The sequence below is a fragment of the Anarhichas minor genome, unplaced genomic scaffold (genome assembly GCF_050575085.1).
Source record: "Anarhichas minor isolate MPS153535 unplaced genomic scaffold, ASM5057508v1 ptg000136l, whole genome shotgun sequence".
In the NCBI taxonomy this organism is placed as follows: Eukaryota; Metazoa; Chordata; class Actinopteri; order Perciformes; family Anarhichadidae; genus Anarhichas; species Anarhichas minor.
The window spans coordinates 11,171,916-11,192,991 of NW_027466582.1; the positions used below are offsets into that span (position 1 = coordinate 11,171,916).

The following is a 21,076-nucleotide window of genomic DNA, read 5'->3' on the forward strand; positions in this document are numbered from 1 at the left end:
AATTATAGGTACATTGTCCTGTTGTAGCGAGACAGACTTAGTTAGCTACATGTTTAAATGGAGTTTGGTTTGGCGCTTTGTTTAGCTAACTTGGCTCCAGTGGCTAACGGGGGGGGTGGAGCAATGCCCAACTCCTTGCGAACATGCGTGGAAAAATTTACTTTGTATTAGTAAATAACTGTGATGTAATTCTGAACAAAATATTAATTTGTGTGTTTGTGCTTCGTCCGTTTATTTCCCGCTAGAAACAGTGCATCAGAAAAGTGCTACTGTGTTGGCTAGCATCGCTGTCGAAGCATCACGTGTCAAAACAAACGGTGGCTGTAGCATGGTTGTGCATGATGCTGAGTTGTGGTCGCTATCCATTAAAGCCATGTGTGTAACAACATGTGTAACAACATGTGTAACAACATGCCTATGATATATATATATATATATATATATATATATATATATATATATATATATATATATATATATATATATATATATATATATATATATATATATATATATATATATATATATATAGTCTGGCCAGAAGTGACAAGGCACAGCTCTACCGTTTTGTTGGATATTAACCACCTTAGCTATGACAACAAATATCACGTGTGTGCTATTTCAGTGTTGATGTAACACCACCACAGCTCTTTACCTGCTTTTTATTTTAGATTGTGGTAATCTTGGTAATTGTTGACAATATTTCATAGTTTATTTTGACTGAGCTTTGCAGAATTCAGTGTCATCCTGTAAAGACAAATTAAGCTTTGACTGAGCCAGCTGATCAATGCGTCGGCTATCATTTTATCTATTATAGCTATTATAGTGTAATACTGAGGACCACCGGTTCATTACTTGTGTTTTCCCCTCATAGGTAAATTCCTGCCGATGAAAACGATGTTGGGTCCCAGATATGACGACCAGGTTCTAGAGGAGAACAGGTTTCACCCGAGCATGCTGTTCAACTATTTAAAAAGTCTGAAAGTAAGTAACATCTGTGACGACTGAAGTTCAGAGTGACATTTTGAAGTGGAAAAACCCACATCTCACAATGCCTTTATTTTTGTGCTCTTTCTTCAGGTGAAAATGGGTTTGCTGGTGGATTTGACGAACACGACGCGTTTTTATGACCGCAACGACATTGAAAAAACCGGCATAACATATGTGAAGGCTCCGTGTAAAGGGTACGAGTAAATTCATACTATATATAATAATACTAATAATCGTTTATCCAGAACCACAGTGCCATGAGTTAAACTAATTGTGAGTAAAACCAGTATCATTGTGATTGTTTTAGCCACGGAGAATGCCCTTCAATAGAGACGACGGGAAAGTTCATCACGCTCTGTGAAAACTTCATCGAGAAGAATCCTGAAGAATTAATAGGTAAGAAAACCAGAGCCAATCGATAACTGATTTTGTGCTTCTTTATATTTTCTTCAATAGTCAGCGATGTTTATCTGACTGTGAAATAGTTTTCATCTCGAAGGCTTAAATAATCTGGAATCTTCCTGAGGTATTCAATAGAAGCATCGTGTGTTGTGTTGTGTTGTTGGCACTGTGTTTGCACCTCTTTGATGGTTTGATTACATTTTGTTTTACTTTTGTTTATGTAACTGTCAGTTTTAGAATATTTTCAAATGATGAAATGCTTTGATAATTTGCATTGTTTAATTTTTTCCTCATATAAGGGACGTGAGCGTGATGTCAGAAATTAAAGTGAATGTAAAAACAGTTTTTTTTTCAGTTCTTTTAATCTTTGAATTAAAGTTGATTTTATAATAAATATGAAGTAATATTTAGTTCAGTAGAAGATAATATATTTGATTTCCTCGCAGACTCAAATAGTGAAAATCAGCATTGTTAATTTACAGACAGATTTAAGGATTGCATTAGTGTTCCAAGTAGTTACATTCGGAACAAGGAAGGCCTCTTTGCGTTTCTCTGTGTTTTCAATTTATATAGATTATAAAGATTAAATCAATGTGACTCACGTCTGCTCACAGAAGAATATGAAGATCTATGAAAGCAGAAGTTGGCATTGGAAATTCATTTGTACATTGAATAATTTACTCAGACTGTTGGAACAGCTTTGAGATTTAGATTTAATTTAGATATTTGTTTTCGCACCCCTCAGTTCAAGCTGAGCAACGTCTCGAAAGCCTTGAATCTTAAGAACGAGCACCTCTTGCTTGCATACTCTGCGCCTGAGTTCACAGTGACCATATTGTATCTCAATAATAGTTTTACTGTGGTGGCTGTGTAGTTCCCTACAATTTCTGACAACTATATTTATTTTTTAAAAGATTATTCAGTCTGTCCTTTACAAATAAGGTAAGTTACTAAATGCTTAATAACTGAAAACTGACACCGAACAGGCACGAAATAATAGTTTTATGAATGTTGGCCTTGATCCATTTTATTGTATTATTTAGTTACTCGCTACTACTAACTTATCTTAAAGGGTAATTATTTCCATTTTCAAGATTCAGACTTGTTATTTCTATATTTCTATGGTTCAAGACAACAATGTTACTAAAACTATAAATAGGATTTATTTTTATTTTGTAATGCTACATATTTATTGTAATGTTTGTCCATAGAGTGCAGGACTTAACTGTGCTGTCAGTTGCATCCACGTATGTGTCCAGCAGAGAGCAGCCTCACTCTGTCTTATAAATGGACAAGAGGTGCTTGTTTTACATTCATATAGTTACACTCTTAAACAGCTTCCCAGTACAACCAGTCTCCTGCTGATGGCCACACAGCCGCTCCATGTAGCAGCTGGACATTAACTTGCTGCCCCAAGGTTTGCTCAATCATCACATGGCGTTTGCACATTTCCAAAAGGGCCATGGCTCTCTAACCAACATCCTTTATTAAAAACAAAAACAAAGAGTGTGTCGTGCAAGTCAATATGTTCGTTTTTTTTTTTTAAGTGTGGGAGGTTCACCTGAGAAGCCGTACTGCTCTCCCAGTGAACACTGTGTAGGTGATGTTGAGGTGAAAGGACACCAGTAGGCACCAAACCTTGACTAAATACATTTGGTTCAAAAGGCAAAATTGTGTTGATGTCTGTATGTGGGCGGGTTTTTGCACTGTTGTTTCAACTGTATTGAATTTTCAACTTCATGGAGAAACTGCAGTAACATCACTCACGTTAGTCATATTTATAAGCATGTTAATATGAGTTGGGTCACAAAAATCAAATCTAAAGGATCAACCGAGTCATTTCTCCCCTCATTTGTCCAGTTTTTAAGCAGCTCCCTCTCACGTTAGTTTGGTTTGGAACAATATTCTGCTGCGACACGGTGCCTAAAGGCATCCTGAGAGATTCTTATCACGGACATTAGAAGTTGCACTTTCACAGTATTGACAGCAGGGCGCTCTCCTGTACCTCGCTCTGGCATCCTTTAACCCCGTAGAGATCTGTTCTTGCCGACTGACTGCTGCCTGGCTGGTCAATCAAATTGCTCAAACATCAGAGAAGAATGTGTGAATGTCATCTCTGCAATGTCCTGTGTTCAGCCAGCTGGTGATTAGGCGTTGTTGTCTCTGTGGTAGACAAAGTCCAAATTACACAGCTGGGCTGGTAAATGTGATCCCTGTCCTCCTGACGTCTGTTCATTTCATCTTTATTAGCATTGCCAGGCCTTTGCTCGGGAAATATGAGAGTCGGATGGTTTGATTTTGTGTAGTTTGAACCCTGCTGTGCACCTGCTTGTTTGTCAGAGGGTCACTTTCTTTTGTGTTTTTAGCCGAACAGTTTCTTTTCATCCACTCTTTACCCCCCTGCATGGTAAACCAAATCAATCTCTGGGTCTCTCAGGAAAGAGGGATTTGCTTGTGAGTCTTTTTGCGTTAATGACTTAATGCACATGGCCCGTGAGAGGGGAACACATTGGATAAGATTGTGCAGATAGTGGAAACGATGTAGTGATTCCAGCATATTCTGCCAAGACAGTGTTCGCTTAATTCCACAAGATTAAATATAAAGTGGGATTCTTAGTTTTTAACCTCTGTGCTGCCTCTTTTTTTCTCCCTTGAAGGAGTTCACTGCACGCATGGCTTCAACCGGACGGGCTTTCTGATGTGTGCTTACCTGGTGGAGAAGATGGACTGGAGGTAAGAGATGGACCCCCTTTTAATCACTCGCTTCCCTGTTGTCTTGAGCGACAACACAAACCACACAACACGTAGCCCCCCCCCACTAGCTTGCATCATTACTATAGACTATAGAGTCTTCTCCCGGTAGTTTCTGTATGTGTGACGGCACAAGAAGTTGCTCTGTCAGTTCAAATCAACACAGGCCTCACAAAGAAGCAGGCTGGTTCAATAATTTACTGCAGCTGATCGGGGGGGCTGGGGGGGTGAGGATGTGTCTTTAGTCAGAGGTGGAGCAGCAGTCTGAGGAGGCTGAATCCCTGGAAGCTGTCGACATGTGGGCTGAATAAAACCCTCCCACCGCCCACTACATCCTGTGTCTACAGCCCTCATCCAGTGTCATGTGTTGCCACATCATTTTACTATCAAATGATCATCACTGGTACAATGTGATAAGATATGGCTAGTCATTGAAAAAAAAAAAAAAACTGCCCTAAACATGAAGTTGTGCTTCGGGCTGCTACTAAAGATTATTTTCACCATTCAAAATTGTGAAAAATGTCCATCAGTATTTCCTAGAGCCCAAGGGAAAGTCTTAAAGGTTCTTCTTCGTCTTACCCACCTTCTGAAACCCTGAAAACATCCATTTAAAGCTGAAAGAATTAGTCGCTTTAGATAAACAGCAACCACATTGATCAATCAATTAACTTTTAAAGTCATTTTTCAAGCGAAAAAATGCTCAATGATGATGTGAGGATTTGCTGCTTTTCTCAAAATAAACCCCAAAACATTTAATGTCTTTACCCCGGGCTTCGGGAAAACTGTGATGGGGATTTCTCACTATTTTGACTATTATAAAGACTAAACAAGATCAAGAAAATAACCGTCAGGTTAATGTATAAAGAAAAGCTCAGCTTCAGTCCCAATTAAATTAACGGTAATGTAAGTCATGCAACAGTCGCAAATTATCACATTTGAGACCCTGAAATTGTCGAATGTTTTGAAAGATTATCTCAATAGTTGTTGATTAATATTTGCTCTTGCTCTTTATAATAAGATCCGGTCAAATGATAAATTCAGTAAAGACAGAACATTTAAAAAACGATATTAAAAACTTCACGTACAATAAAAGAAATACAGCTTTTTGAAAGAGATCCCGTCTGTGTCTGCTGCCTCTTATCAGCGTCGAGGCAGCTGTGGCCGCCTTCTCCCAGGCCCGGGCCCCGGGGATCTACAAGGGAGAGTACCTCAAAGAGCTCTTCCGACGCTATGGAGACGAGGAGGACGCGCCCCCTGCCCCCCAGCTCCCCGAGTGGTGCTTCGACGACGTAGATTCCGGGGAAGTGGACGACGACGGTAACTCCGTTGGCCAGGAGTCGGGCCCCAGCTCCTCCGGGTCGGTGCCTGGCAAACGAAAGAAGGAGAAGCTAAAGCTGGTAAGACACCCGGGGGAGCTCCAGGAAATGGGCCGTTAAGTACCGCCGGTCCCGCTCTGCACCACATGGGCCTCATGCAGGGGGGATGGAGGGTCTGTAGGGAGACGTCTCAGTGGTGAAGCTCTTGCATATTAAGTGTAGAGGCAATTCAAAGGCAACAGCAACATTGTTTGAACGGTAGAAATTCAATCAGAACATACATTTGTTGGTTTGTAACATTTGTACAACTTACTATTCTATCAAAATACCAACAGTGAATATTTATTCGTCAGTTATTGCACAGAACTTGCTTAAAAACCTGAATCAAGGCAAATCTAATAGTGGAGTCACACAGTAGACGGGTCTAGAGGGAAGAAGCCAGAGGAGAGAGCAGCAGCAGTAACTCTTGCATATTGAGTTACTTTATTTTTTCCGACACTGCGTGTGCGCGTGATTCACTTTTTCTTTTTACAGAAACTGTAACTACTGAATGTTTGGCAGTTCTGCTTGAAAAATGACCGAGACAATTAACTTATTATCAAAACACGAGCCAATTAGTTTCCTCTGGTTTGGCTAATTGTTTAATTAATTGACTAATCGTTACAGTGCTTCACGCCTCCTGTATAAACACGCTGTTCCACAGTTTGGTTTCAAGCAAAGCTTACAGTACAACACAGGTATCAGCATCTAAAAATATCATATATATAGATATATGTGTATATATATATCTATATATATATATATATATATATAGATATATATATATCTATATATATATATTAATATCGCGATATCAGCCATGTCGCCCAGCCTCATCTCTACCAAGGCTTTCCAAATTTAATTAATTTTGTGCATTTTCACACGTTATGACTCGAGACTTAAACCTCCTTCTAAATAGAAAGGTGGAGAATAAGATGTATATGACCATGATGGGGCTTTCTCTTCTCACTGCAGCCGTCATACTAAAAACACATGCACCGTTGACACTTGAGGTGACGTATATTATCATACCACATCTGTTTCTGTTATAATTGGCCTCTATTATCATATTATACCAGTTAGCAAGTCTCACCTAGTCAGATTTAGGGGGGGGGGGGGGGGGGAGGTCATGTCAAAAGAGAAATAGGTGAGATTAGGAAGGGAGGTTAACGAGCAAGAATCACTCTTGGTGGAGAAAGGAGTGCTACAGATGTCGTCAGTGTCTCGCTCAAAGCAGAAAGGAGATGATATCTGCATAAACGGGAGTGTAGGGGTGAAGGTAGTGAGGGGGTGAGGAGAGAGGCGGCAGTCTAGTTTCCAGGGAGATGAAGCAGAGGTACAGGGTTTATGAGGCGGATCCATAAAATAAATAAATAAGTAGAGGTCAAAAGAAAAACTGCGTGTATAATATTTCCACCTGTTGTCTCTGCACACAGAGATTCATAAAGCAAAGAAGCAGCTGTTTGTGAAGCATCACAGGGCTTTTGAATGTTTTTCTTGTATGTGTAGGAGGGTATGAGTGTCTCTTTCTATTCAATCCAAGTTCAACCTTCTGTTTTATTTTAATCTCCCAGGGTGCAATATTCCTGGAAGGCATCACAGTGAAAGGCGTCACACAGGTCACCACACAACCCAAACTAGGAGAGGTCCAAAGAATGTGTCAGGGGATGGCCGAGTGGGACAGGTAACAACCTCCCCGTGCTCTTCCGTGGCTCTGTGTACACATGCTGTACACGTGGGTGTACTGCTCTGTGTTGTAGGTGACTCATTTATGGTTAATCACCCAGGGGTGACCCTTAATAGTTAACTGTTCAGTCTGAGGAGCCTGATTCGACTGCTAATCTCCCAGTCGAAGCAACGCAGTGGCGGAGAATGTGGTTATAAAAACAAAGGGTCATTCGGGCGGGTATGGAGGTGATGAATGTCTGATTTTTATTGCTTGATTTGCCCGATAAATCATAATTATATAGCTTATTTTGATGAAGCAAGCAGGTTAAGAGACCTTGTCTGTCTGTCGAAATACGCTCTGTTTCAGTACCATGGAGAGTGTCTCACCTACTGTACACCTACGCACACTACACACAACAAACAGTGTTGTCCATTATCCTTAAACAACAGATAAGCGATAGTCGCATGCATCAAGGCAAATTATGTTGTTGTTCTTACTAAATTTCGACAGATAAATAAAGCTCGAACAGACGGGGTTCAATGAGCAAACCTCCTCATACCCCAAGACTTCCCCAATCAGATTCATATCTGTAAATCCTTAGTGTGGGACAGCCCTAAAAATACTGGGTTTCTTTTAGATCTTGACACTCTCAGACAGGCGGCAGAGTGAGGAATAGATTTACTCTTTTCTGGAGGAAAATGCCGCTGTAGCTTTTAAAAAAAGAAAGTGCAGGGAGTCATCTTGTCACAGCAGAAGTCCACGCTGCTATTTCCAAAGTCGTTGACTTTTTGGTTCTACCTGCGAGGGCAATTATCTGTTAATATAATGAGATCCACATTTAGTTACTACTGTCAAAGTATTGGCACAAAATCACAACTTCAGCAAAGTCTAAGCGCCACTCAGACTGCAGAACTTGGAGTGCACTCAGACACCAGGCGGGCACCGTGCGGCTTTATTTTGGTTTGTCTCGGGGTTTTCACACCGGCACACGTGCAACGTCATGCTGATCTAAATTGACGACTGTGCGCCAGATAACGTCTCGTTGAACCCGAGCGGAGCAGGAATAACAGAGTCTCTTCCGGGCACTTGAAAAGATGAAATGGAAACATATCGCAGCACCTGCGTCTTCACCCCCTGCTGTTTGATTATTAGCTGATAGAGATTCAGCGTCTCGTACCTGTCACTTCACATGCCGCCTGGTCTCCATTTAACCGAAATTATCCCCGGCTCTAGCTGCTTCATAAAAGGGATACCCAGTTGTTGTTGCCTTGGCAACAACTGCTCTACCTGGGGTGTGTTGAAACATGAAAGAACAAAGCTGATGTAAGATATTTCTTCCTACAGTTATGTCGACTATCACATTAACTCATTTGATTTATATTACCTGCTTAACTCATTAAATATTTAATGAGTTAAAGAGGAAATAACCAAGTTAAACTATTCCATAGAGGTGTGTTTATGGGTATTGGTACAGACCGTGATTAACTTATCGTCATACATGTGTCGAGTGTGTAGCTGCTGCCTCTGCTGGTCACTCCTAACTCACTGAGGAGACTTTGTAATAATTGTGAAGCCAAGACCACAATTGAATCCCGTTAGAAACACAGTTGTAAGACGTGTGTGTGCGTGTTCATTGTTGTTGCAGGTCTGGTTTTCCTGGTGCTCAGCCCGTGTCCATGGACAGACAAAACCTTCATTTCCTGGAACAGAATCCATACAAAGTCAGCTGGAAAGCCGATGGCACACGGTAGGTCTATTGTTGGTGGTTTTTCTTCACGACAAAGGTCTCCTCGTCCACACATGTCAATACGGGCATCGCTCTTTGTGTCTCTGACTGGACTGATTGGCTTCTCTTCCCATTCATTAGGCTGCTTTTTGAGAGTCAGCATGGGGGTTGGTCCAGCAGCTCTGTATGTCAGGGGTGTTAACTTACCTTTCTGTATTGTTAGTGAAGACCGAGAGGAATGCTGACATGACGTCTTGTTTCTCATTAGATTTTAATCACAGTACCTTCATATAGCTAATCAATCTGAGCGCTCATTAAGCGGTAGAGATGTGAACTGTGGATTTGTAAAATGGCTTCACTGATGGAGCCACAGACTGAACAAGAGGCGCAATAACGCGTCGTGTCTTTCATTTCACCTTTCGGGTTTTAATTTGTCGTTTTCTCCTGTTTATGTCTCTTTTGCCAAAAGCTAGTGTTGAGCAGGCACATATGATTTTTCTTTTAGTATTCCACTAGTCTGCTGTGAAGCACCGTGTCTCTCGCTGTGCAGTGTGCTGGTGAATATTTAATGACTGCAGTCAATTTCAGAATTTTACATATCGGTGCTTTAATATCCTGTAAGAGTGAGACCAGCAGAGTGCCGAATTGGCCCCCTGACCAAGCTGCTGTAGATGTGTGTGTGTGTGTGTGTGTGTGTGTGTGTGTGTATACGACTGCCATCATCTGCAAATGCTTTGAGTGTTTTTAGAAAGTTTTGCTCTTCAGTGTGTACAGAGAGTGATGCTGAGTGCTCCCTCTCCTGCACGGAGCTCTTGTCCTTCACCCCCAATTTCCCTCCAGCTATTTGCAGAGTCTCGCTGAGCAGCGACGCCGTATTTCTTTAGTCGTAGGAAACGGAGAGAGACACGGTGTGAATAATGCCAGGTGTGATTCATTCCTCAACTGCAGGGTATGAGCTATGATGAGAAGATGATCTATGTTTTCTTGGAGTTGGAACATTCAAGCAGTAAAAAAGTTGAAGTTATTACTGTAGACTTACCCTACAACATATGGAATAAAGTCACATTTATTTAAAGCCCTGAATTAACAATGGATGTGCCCTGCTACCAATTATTGAGTGTTCTGTGTTGTACATATTGGTAATCCCTCTAAATTTCATAAGAACATTTCTGTCAATTTAAATCACTGCCAGTGTAGCCAGAACCTGATACATCTTATTTCTCTGTGCCGAAGACCTCAATTGTTTCCAAAAACTATTAAAAACACATCAGTGAGTCACACTGTGGCACTGGATTACATGTTCCCTCATTATGATTAACGTGGGCACCGTCGTTTATTTTAAGTCTAAAATATTCTTTGGAGCTCCAACTACGTATTAATCCACGACTGAAAATAGTCCCCAACAAGTGCAGTTACAACTGGTTTTAATATCTGCTTTTAAAGAATTGCGTCTTGGATAGAAACACGCAGGCTCTGGCACTGCTGAGTGCCACAGAGGGAAGTCAGAAGGGAGACTAATGCTGCCTTCACATGGGGTCGTAGTGGAAGTGGACACACCCAAGTCCATGATACTTAACCATTTTGTTCAGCTAGATAATCTTCACTAATCAATACCAGCGGTGTTCATCACGACTTATGCGAGGCTTATCATGAACATGAATCTTCATGTCATAAACTCACACGTTATTGGCCTTTGGACCTTATGTGAGCTCTGACTCTGTTTCAGCCCATCTGGACCGCCCACCATAATATTTCAGAGTTCAGTCTCACCAGAACATTTTGTGTTTGAGTCATTTAGAAATACTAATTTATTTATCCTATGTGTAATTCAATCGGTGCCTGTCGTGTGTGTGTGTGAGAGAGTGTGTTGCATTAGAGATGAGAGGGTCTTGGTGCACTCAGTTTTTTCATACCTCCTCCTGCTTGGACCCCCCCTCTCTTGTATCGTTGAAAGGCTACAGTCATTACCGTACATAATGTTAGTGTTGCCCTAACACATGCAGTACACCATGTAAATGAGGGAACTTGGAGATAAGCTGTGAGTAAAACTTAACCAAAGTAACGTAGAACAACATAGAAAGTGGTGTCCCATCCATGATTTTCTCACAATGCAGTAATGTGTTTTTTTTTTTTGGAGCTGCATCCTATCTTCTCATGAATAAATATGTTTTCTAACTCGTGTATAGAGTATTCGCAAGTTCTTGAAATGTATTTTGTTACCCAGACTGTACAGTGTGTCTGACAAAAGCTATAGGACTCTGCAGAAAGGATTGCTGCAGTGTTGTCAGATGGATATTCACACAACGCGAGCCTTGCTGCCGTCCGCTTTGAGCGGTGAGGGACAGTCTGTTCTGGTGCTGCTGGTCTGATATTACTTCATTCTGTATCGTTGCTTTTTTTTTAAAGCTTGCTACCTTATCAGTGCCTCTCCGGAACCACGATGGCGTTTGATTCATCTAAATACGCCTCCTCTTTCTTACAGGTTTCTCACAAATTACAAATTGTATTAGCACAAAAGCAGTAATGATTAGAGACTAAAACATAGTCAAAAATCCATGTGATTATTCTAATTTCTTTGATTAAACTTACACAGGTCTTCCAGTTGTTGGTCTTCATTAAACTTGCTCAATAATTCAGACTGATGGACAACAAGCAGCAGCGTGAAGGCCGAGTCAGAAGGATGTGGTTACGAGCAACGTCTATAAAAGATGATTGATTCCGTTCTTAATCACCAGTTCCTTGTTGCTCTATCAATCCTAAACTCTCTCTAATGATGGAAAAAGTATGAATTCTGAAAAATGTGCTGTAGCATGTGGGGGATTTGCAAAGTGCATCAGATAATATTAATGAGTTTTGAGGTGAGAGTTACTGGTCGCAGTGCTGCGGGCGTAATTTGTCATTCTCGCCATGCGTTGTATAGAGTTTGCAGAGAATTGTCCCTACTTTATCACCAGTGGCATTTCTTAAGAACTGAAATGGATTTTTAATTGGAAATTTGTCTCTTCAAGGTGGTCCGGAAAGACTTTTCTCTTTGCATATTACCAGAGGTCCTCACTTATGTGTTACGCGTTTTAAACCCCCCCTCGTCTTACCTATTACTTGGGTACTTGGGTGATGATTTTTTTTTTTTAAAAGGAAGTGAGCAAATGTGTTGACTTTCTCAGTCCCGTGTGGATGATTATGTGCACATCTGCATCCTCTTCTTATGGCCCCGGGGTAATGCACAATATGGAGACAAGAGTACTGAACCAACCCCTCTTGCCTAAGCCAGAGATTATTCAGCTCTCCTAGAGACTCCCGATCACGTATTTCTTCTGAATATTGGCCGACAACAATAAATCGGACCATTTCTAAGCCCGAATGCACAGACCAGTCATACGGGGGGAAAAAGCTGTCACTGTCTGCCAAAGAGGTGGCTTCTAATGGGCTTTGGAAAGGACGGCAACATCAGTGGAGTTTGCCAAGAGGAGAAAAATAGGCCGAGTTGGATTTTTAATCAACTTGTTGTCGAAGCCTTCTGTCAGGGCTAGATTGGTTTGAGGACGAGGGGAAGGGAGACGGACCAACTTTATTAGCGTAAACTTTCTTTTCAACCTCCTCTCCTATCAACACCACATCAGTCACTCCTTTAAAAAACGAAGCGTCAATAATCCAATGTCTGCTTTTAATTGCCAGATTAGGTCTTTTGATTGAGAGAGAGAGTTTCAGCTCTTTTCTGTTTATTGGCTGGTTATTGTCAGAGCATCATTACTTCTGTAATTCTGTTGGTTAGTTTATTATGTCAATAACCCTTCTTAGTGGACGCCTTGTGCACCAGACTGCACCAAAACTCTTGCTTCTCTCTCAGGTTAATATTGAAACTAAAACTTTGGGCTGCTTATTTTACAAAAGTACAAAGTGTCTCGTATACAGGGAATTTGTAAACTGCATTACTGCACATTTATATTTACTGTTCATCTGTTCTGTAATGCTTTATAATAAAGGAACCACTGGGACACAAGCTGCAAAAGTAATAATGTGGGTTTGTTGAGCTTTGTTAAGCACATACTCTGCTGCTGCTCAGGAGACAGTTTGTTCCTTTCTACATCCCTTGCTTTTTTGTTTGTCACGCAGAGTGGTGCAGCGGATCATACAACTCAAGGTTCAGATCGTATCGCGGATCAGATTCACAAATCGGATCAGCACAAAGGAAAAAAGGGAGCAGATATAACTTTTAGAGATCTTATCATGTTTATTTTGCCGCTGATACTAATTGCAGATCGTTGATGATCCATTTTGGCAGATACAGATGCCTTTGTTGTTTGATTATAGCAGCTGGTCTAGGAGGCTCCAGGCTTTTTTGCCACCGTCCCAAAAATCACTTCAACCGCTCTGAAGTCAGTAAACCATCAAAAATTCAACATGTAAAGTCATTTCAAGTGTTTTTTTCAAATGATAAGGAAATAAAAGATTATATTTTCATTGATTAAAACAAAACTTATCAGTAGTTTTAATTATGTATTATAAGTGACTTAGAGCTTAGTGTAAACGGCTCATAATTCATCTCTAATATCTGTTTTGTTGCTGTGAAAACATCTCCTTCAAACAACTGGATTTAATCAAGTTTCTCACCAACACTACATTTTACGAGATTACTTGAAACACATCATGAAAACCTTATAATTTACCTTTCGCCCAATACTAATTTTCACCGAACAGAGCCTGAACGCATCATAATGTAACCGAACAGCTCGTTGTCCATTAGCCACTTAACCAGCTCTCCTCCGGTCAATTACAACTCGGATTGGTTGTTGACAACGTAACATTATCAGAGATCGTTGAACAGAAAGGCGTAACTGCCGATGTCCTGATTGCATATTTTACTGAATATTGGCGGATAACGATGTCGGTAAAACTTTATTTCACACTGCGTTGGTTAAGGTAAACTGTGAAATGTATCCGCGGTTCACTTGTGTGCCGAACTGTCTTCATAGGCAGGGGTATGGGCCATGGCTAGTTAAGACCTGACTTCTGTTACGTTCTGATGTTATTTCTCTGTAGTTTCACAGATTCTTTGGGTCAAGGGTTTGGTTCTGGCTACGTTCGCATCCTGTGTTTTTTGGGTTTGTCTTGCTTTTTGGTTTCTCGTGAAAATACATGTCGGCTTTGACCAGTTTTGATCCCTCGGCTAACACCAGAGTAGCTCTGCTTTCCAACAAGGCGGACCCAAATCTTTTTAGATTTTTTTTATATATTTATGATGTATGCATTACCCAAAAAAATCCCAAATAACTCATGAAATAAGGAACAGTAATCCCACATTATTCATTATGCATGAGCATTAATTATGATGAGTTATTCTCAAACTGATAGCTCTGTTAGTTATGTGTAAAGGTGTGTGTGTGTGTGTGTGTGTGTGTGTGTGTGTGTGTGTGTAGGTGCGGCGCTGTCCCGGGTACTGAAACCAAGTGGAGCTCAAAAGACAGACAGTTTAAACGAAGCCAGGTCCTTTATTTCATATGTTGGCTTTGGCTGCAGTGTATTTATTTATTTATTTATTTATTCATCCTTCGGCTTACATATGAGCAAATATGTTTTATTGCTATAATTAAATTAATGCAATTATTGCTCATTTTGTAGCCGTTTTAATTTGAATAAAAAGGATTATCCTTGTCCTCATCTCTCATTAGACAATATAGCAAAGTAAATATAAATATAAATAAATGATGACAGCAAGTTTGAGGAAAGTCTGACATCTTTTTTTGTCATCATCGTCATCGTCCCTTCAAAGCTTCGAATACCCTCGAATAGTTCTCACTGAAGCTTCGAAGCACCAACATGTTATTTGCGACCGCCCCGCTAGGGAAGCAGCCTTTCCTCATTGGAGATATGGAAGTAAACCATGAATGCATTTGCCAAAACGGTTTTCAAACGGTTATACGCAAAAACACTTCATTGATGACGACTAATTGGTTGTTTTGGTAAATGTCCGTCTAGTTAAGCTTCTTATCTCCGATTAAGTCCACAGCTGTGTCGCTGAGCTTTTCTATAGGAAGCATCGGGACCCCAAACATGCTGTCAACAGAGCTGCATTTGGGTGAGACCCCTGATGGTGGGAATGGGACACTTTTGATGATCAGTCATTCACACAATTATCAAATGTGATATGAAATAATTTCCTTTATGAACAACTAAATTCCTGTATAGGTTAATTAGACTTTGAGACAATTTGTTGCACTTTCTTCTGCATGCAACTTACTCTAAAAACCACCAGAACAGCACCACATCTAGCATAAGAATATAGTATCTGTCATCTTTTTGTTTCCACTCTTAACTCTTATTATCTAAATGAGGAATCAACCTGGCCTCTTTGGGTATAAAAGAGCAGTCCTGCACCACTAATGATGTGCAAAGCTGCAGGATCTGATCTCAGGCCTCCCCTGGAGCTCAGCTGCTGTCAGTCATGCCGCGGGACTAGACTGGCAAAGCCGACACAATAGAGGCCTGTGCCTCATTAGGGCTAAAGTGCTCGGGGGTGGGGGCGGGGGGGATGCAATCTGAGGCTCACAGCCCCCATCAGAAGACAGGAGCGGGAAGGAGAGAGAGAGCAAGGCCGTAAGGGAATAAAGGAGCACATTGGATTGAATATTGTCTGATGGGTCCTGAAAAGAAAATACGGTGTATTTCAGGGAGAGATGAAGAAAAGGACCACTGGGTTTGACGCCGCACTAATGGGCTCTCTCTGCTGTCTTCTGAACATACTTGATGGCGTTAGCCGTGGCTAACTGGCCAATTAGACAGCAGGGGAACCACTTGAGCTCAGACCTGTTGTGTCCTCACTGGTTGACGGATTCTCTCTGATGTGACACACTGTTTGATCTTCTGAGACACCGGCCCCTTCGCTGGGATAAAAGATATCATCCCCTTTTCACACAATAGGACTTTCTTGACTGCGGCAATTTGCATAAACTGAGCCATGCAGGCATTTCCTGTTCCCTGTCTTTCCTGCTTTTATGTCTTTTTAATGCTTTCCTTGTGTCCACTCCCACCCCGGAAATATCAGTGCAGCTACATCTGGCCCACTCACCATTCTTTCCTTTTCCACAGGACTTTAGGACGGCCCTGATTTATATCTCAAGGCTTGTGTTTTTTTGGACCGGAGGGGGGCCGGGGTCAAAGTCATCGCTCTGAGCTTTCCACCAATCTCTTTTATCTGAACAGTGTGTTGAGGGTTATGATAGCCTCTCATTCCACTACCCCCCCCCCCCCCCCGAAAACAAAAGCCCTTATTGAACTGATCGCACACTTCCCTCACAGGGAGCGGCATCTACCTACGCATTTATTCCCAAAGGCACAAAAAGCAGAGAACGTTTAATCAAAGGCGAGCTATTTCTAAAGCTGATGGTTTTCTTCTCCTCTCATCCCCGCCCAGCTTCACTTGTACGAGAACAACATTCACTGCTGTTTAAAAAAAAAGATAAAATTGGGCTGTCAAGTTCGATAGTAATCTTGCGACACATGGTGCCTCAAATATAATGGACGTAGTGATAAAGAGCTGCCCTCTCAAGAGAATGCACCGTCTTGTGTTTGGCTTTATGCAGTCAATTGTCTTTTGTACAAAAAACACACTGATTAGTTATTTATAGGTTTTTTGTGTCATCTCTGCGGTGTAATTCTGTGCCGATTTAGAAGCCATTTCAAATATGTTTTCATGTGAGAACCCAAATTGCAGCCTGATATTAAAGTTGCACTTTTTCCAATATTTGTATTTATTCTCAACCAGGATTTTGGTCAACGGCCCTCAGTTCACCTTCATTTATTCAGCCTTGCTGCTTTTTTAATTAAGTTGAACAGAAATGGCAAAAATGGCAACTACTCAGATAATTGATTCATTATTTAGATGTTTGACATGCATTCTTTGGTCCCAGCCTGTCCTGTCTGAGCATTTATTTCACATAATATCGTAAATTGAATAACTGAGGTTCACTGTCGGTCAAACAAAACAATTTGAACAACATCTGCATGTCTTTCTGGGGTATTTTGATGGGCATTTAAAAGCTAAAAAACTCATTTCTATTAAGTATGAAACATAAATTGCAGCTCTAAACTATGAATTTGGAAAACAAAATGACCTTTAAGTAGGATCCTCGTAAAATTCTGATTTCAGGTCTGACTTTTGTCAGCTGGTATATTATTCCACTCGCACAATGTTTCTTGGCAGCTAGTCAGGTTTCTCACTTTGAACCAGCTGGTATCGATGGCATATTTATTACATCTAATCCCTTTGTGATTATGATTGAGAGTCACAGCAGGTATGAGAAATGCAAAGCTTTGTCAGCTCACTGGGGAAGTCATTAATCTCAAGTCTGTCATCAGACTTTGTTTTCCCTCGAAGGTGTGCGTCCCTTCAGCTTGTGTTAAAATCTGAGTTTGTGCACCAAGCTTTCTACTCTTTTTTTTTTTTTTTTTTTTTTTTTTTTTTTATGGCATAAATTCTGTTATATGTCAAAGTTACAAGATAATTAGCCTCTGTTTCCAGTCGCATTGGTTGTAATAGTTAACCTTTGGAAACAGCAGGACTGCGGTTGCTCATTAGGACATTTGTTCCTCCTGCTTTTTACCACTTTGGTATTTTGTGTTAAAGAGCAGCAGGCAGCCCACCAAGTGTAATTGGGTTCATAAGAGGTGTGTAATGAAGCCATCAGATTGCGAATAGATTTTCTTTTTTTTGTACTTTTATACACTCAAGTCATTTACAATGTGACTGAGCTCACAGCAGCACACATCACCAGATAAGCCCAACCCATCAACCAGAAAACAAAATGATGCAATAAACAGTCAGTCAATAAATCAAATGGTCATTTAGAAAATGTATTCGGTGCAATTAAGGTACTCGGGTAATTATTCAAGTTGTTTCTCAAGAAGAAAGCCACGCACTTGCTGCGTTTCTAGGTTGTTGTAAACTAATTGTCTTTGGGTTATGGGCTGTTTTTCAGAAGATATCTGAAGATGTCTCGTTGGGCTTCAAAGACATTTTACTGGGCATTTTCACACATTTTCTGAAATCTCTAAAGTTTCTGTACATAGGATTCAGATCATTAATATAGCAACAAACGACTAGTTGCAATCAGCGGATCACAAAACTCGCTGTTCAGATCGTATCATCGTTTAGAGTCACGAAACTCGTCGGCTGGAAAAAAAGGAGTAAATATAACATTTAGAGATCCCGATCATGTTTTTTTATATATTTCTTTCACTGACACGGATTGCTGAGCGATGAGCCATGTTTGCTGATGCAGCTCATACTTACCCATTTCTACTATATAGAACTACTTCAAAGTTGGGATCGTTTTCCTCTCACAAGATGAAGAACGTCATTCACCACGCGATGCGTTTCCTCCCACGCTTACCTTATTCAAGTTGCTGCACACATGTGGAGTTGGAAAGACTGCGCAGACCAGGACTTTTACATGGTTGATCTTAAGCAGGAAACGGCCGGGCTTCCATTTCATGAAGGGGAATTAAAACGCTCATGAAGGGTTGTCTCCAGGTGGTTGCTCCGACCTGTCAGAAGACATTTCCATAAAGCGGAACCTTTCTTGACTGCTCACCGCCTTTTGGAGTCGTGAATTGAACAGGCTGTCTCGCACCTTTTAAAAGTTTGATTCCATATGTGTGAAGGATTTTTAAAAATTGTAAAATGACCCTGCCATGTTTATTGGCCTACTGCTCTGGGCTAATATTACACACTGACGCTCATTATACCAAATACATTTCTATGGAAATAGAGATTGTGCTTTATGAGTGTCAGAAATGACATGTGACGAAATGGAAATCCCAGTAAGTGACAGTGTCAACAAAGCAGTTGGATAAAGATCCTTCAGCAGTGGATGCTCGCTGTTGCTACAGTTGAAGACTATTCTGGAAAATAACACAAAGGCAACAATGGTGCCTGTGTTGTTTTGGGTGTGGCCCATCTTTTCAGCTCGTTTCTGGGAACTAAACAGAAGGGAGGATGAAGGATTTTGTCAGTCCTCTGTCCCTCATTTGAAATTGCCTGTCATGTCTGCCAACTCGGTTATCCTCAGACTCCATTGATCAAACAAAACACATTTGGAACAGACACTTTGCTTGCTTTTCGTGCCTTTCCGGACTATTAAATCTTTGTGACCAAGCCTGTATATAATCTATTGTTAGACCCTTATTTATATGAAGGAAACTTTTTGAGATGTAACTAATCAACAAACTGACGACCTACAAATACCTGACCAATCAGACACAACCTCATATTCCGCATACTAGCCTCGTCTTTCTAAAATTGGTCAGCGCATGCCCAGAAGGAGCATTCCTTGAAATTGTAATTAGGTTTCAAATGATCTGTATGTCCTCATAATATAATACATCAGATGGGATTCGAGCTGTGAACAGACAACCTTTACCACTTGCGCCTCCAGAGAGAGATAATTATATCTGAAAGTAAAAGTCTGCCCTTGTGTTATTTGAGGAATATTCCGTGCCCACTGTAGTATTTCTGAGAGTGAAGCTGGAGGTGTAAGGCTGACAGAAGTCTTAATGCCCGTGCTTCATGCTTTAGCAACCTGGCACACCTGTGAGCTTAATGAAGAGGAAGAGCGGAGACAAATTAATACCAGCCAAATGCTCATATCATAACCCCACGCTGGTAACTGGCCTATTTTGACAGCTATTTTTTTTTTTTGCAGTCACTGCTCTCAGGTTTTTTGAATCTTCTAATTGAGTTCACTCGTGGGTGAAAAAGTTATTTTCCAGCAGTCCTTGGAGTTTCTCCCGTTGCTTTTACTTATTTTTACTGAAGCCAAAACAGGGAAATGTTCAGAATAAGATGGGGAAAAAATAGCAGTAAAACGCTTGTAGTGTAATGCAATTTAATCCAATAATACCAACAAGATATAAGTTGTAGATCTAATGCAATGGATTGCATTTGTTTAGCCAAAGGGAGTTTAAAGTTGCTAATTGTTGTTAGAGTCCTCTCTCACTGTCCCGAATACCATTTTTGAGGCCTTGAAGCTTCACTGACAACGACTACAACACAAGCTTTACAAGATTACTGTGTCTTCAAATTGCATACAAGTGAAGGGTTTTGTGTTGATGCAAGGCAACCAGGGACGACTGTAATAGAAAAACATAATTTGTTTGCAACTCGTTGTTCACTACTTTTTTTAGTACTGATGCCGTTATGAGAGGTTAAAGTGTGTATATTTGTTGCCAAGCAGTCAAGACGTAAGTAAAAGTAAAACCAAAAAAAAACCAGGTTTTACTGTTTGCAAAGATTGTTCCCACAAAGCACGGCTGGATAAAAGGAAAAGTGTTTGCTTGGGTAATAAGATGCCATTAGCAGGTATCTGTTTGGTTATCTTACTTATCTTCTCAGACATGATAAAAGCTCTTAACAGCTTTGTCTTTTGTTATTATTTGAATTAAACACAACCAATTTGCACATTAGAGATGTGTGCAGTTTTTGTTGGTTGTTGCTGAGTGGAACCGAAAGCTTAAGTGTTGTTTCTCTCCGCTCACAGCAATTCAGCCTTTAAGTGTGATTGCCATATTAAGTCCTCCAAATAAATGACTTTAAGAAAATTAAAGGCAGGAATTGTCTGGAGGAATGCACTGTCAGCAGAGCAATGCTGAACGTATTAATAAAGTGTCACAAGGGTCGTAAAGAAAACCAATCCAACACACTGACTGAAATGGAAAACATCTGCATGTTCTATCAATTCAATCAAACACTAATGAAACTAATGATTGATAGCGTATAATGTACCCGTCTTCTCCTGCAGGTACATGATGTTGATCAACGGGAAAAATGAAGTATTCATGATCGACAGAGACAACTCCATCTTCCACATGGCGAACCTAGAGTTTCCCTTCCGGAAGGACCCACGCGTCCACTTATCAAGTACTCTACTGGATGGGGTGAGTCATTGTCCTTCCTAATTCTTGTCTTCCTATTGGATTGCTATATATTGTGCCACGTTGGCTTCTCTAGTTGCTTCCTAAAAAATATCCCATAGCTGTCTCTCCCTTGACTGAAACCGCATGTCTCCTCCATCTCCAACCTTGTCACACTGCCGCCCCGCCGCACAGTCTTGCAGATAATTGACATGACTTGCCAAACCTTAGGTGAAAGAAAAGCATGTTTCAGTGTGCAGCAGAGCCTGTGAAAGA

The 21,076-nt window shown here is 40.8% G+C and overlaps 1 protein-coding gene across 1 annotated transcript in view; it reads left to right on the top strand.

Moving 5' to 3' along the window:
- Window positions 1-21,076, top strand: part of rngtt (RNA guanylyltransferase and 5'-phosphatase) — a 69,418-nt gene that overhangs the window by 774 nt on the left and 47,568 nt on the right. The window contains exons 2-9 of the mRNA XM_076084769.1: window positions 875-984; window positions 1,081-1,184; window positions 1,298-1,386; window positions 4,050-4,125; window positions 5,288-5,540; window positions 7,073-7,182; window positions 8,813-8,914; window positions 20,689-20,824. Coding sequence (XP_075940884.1) covers window positions 875-984; window positions 1,081-1,184; window positions 1,298-1,386; window positions 4,050-4,125; window positions 5,288-5,540; window positions 7,073-7,182; window positions 8,813-8,914; window positions 20,689-20,824 — 980 coding nt within the window. The remainder of the gene's footprint in view (window positions 1-874; window positions 985-1,080; window positions 1,185-1,297; window positions 1,387-4,049; window positions 4,126-5,287; window positions 5,541-7,072; window positions 7,183-8,812; window positions 8,915-20,688; window positions 20,825-21,076) is intronic.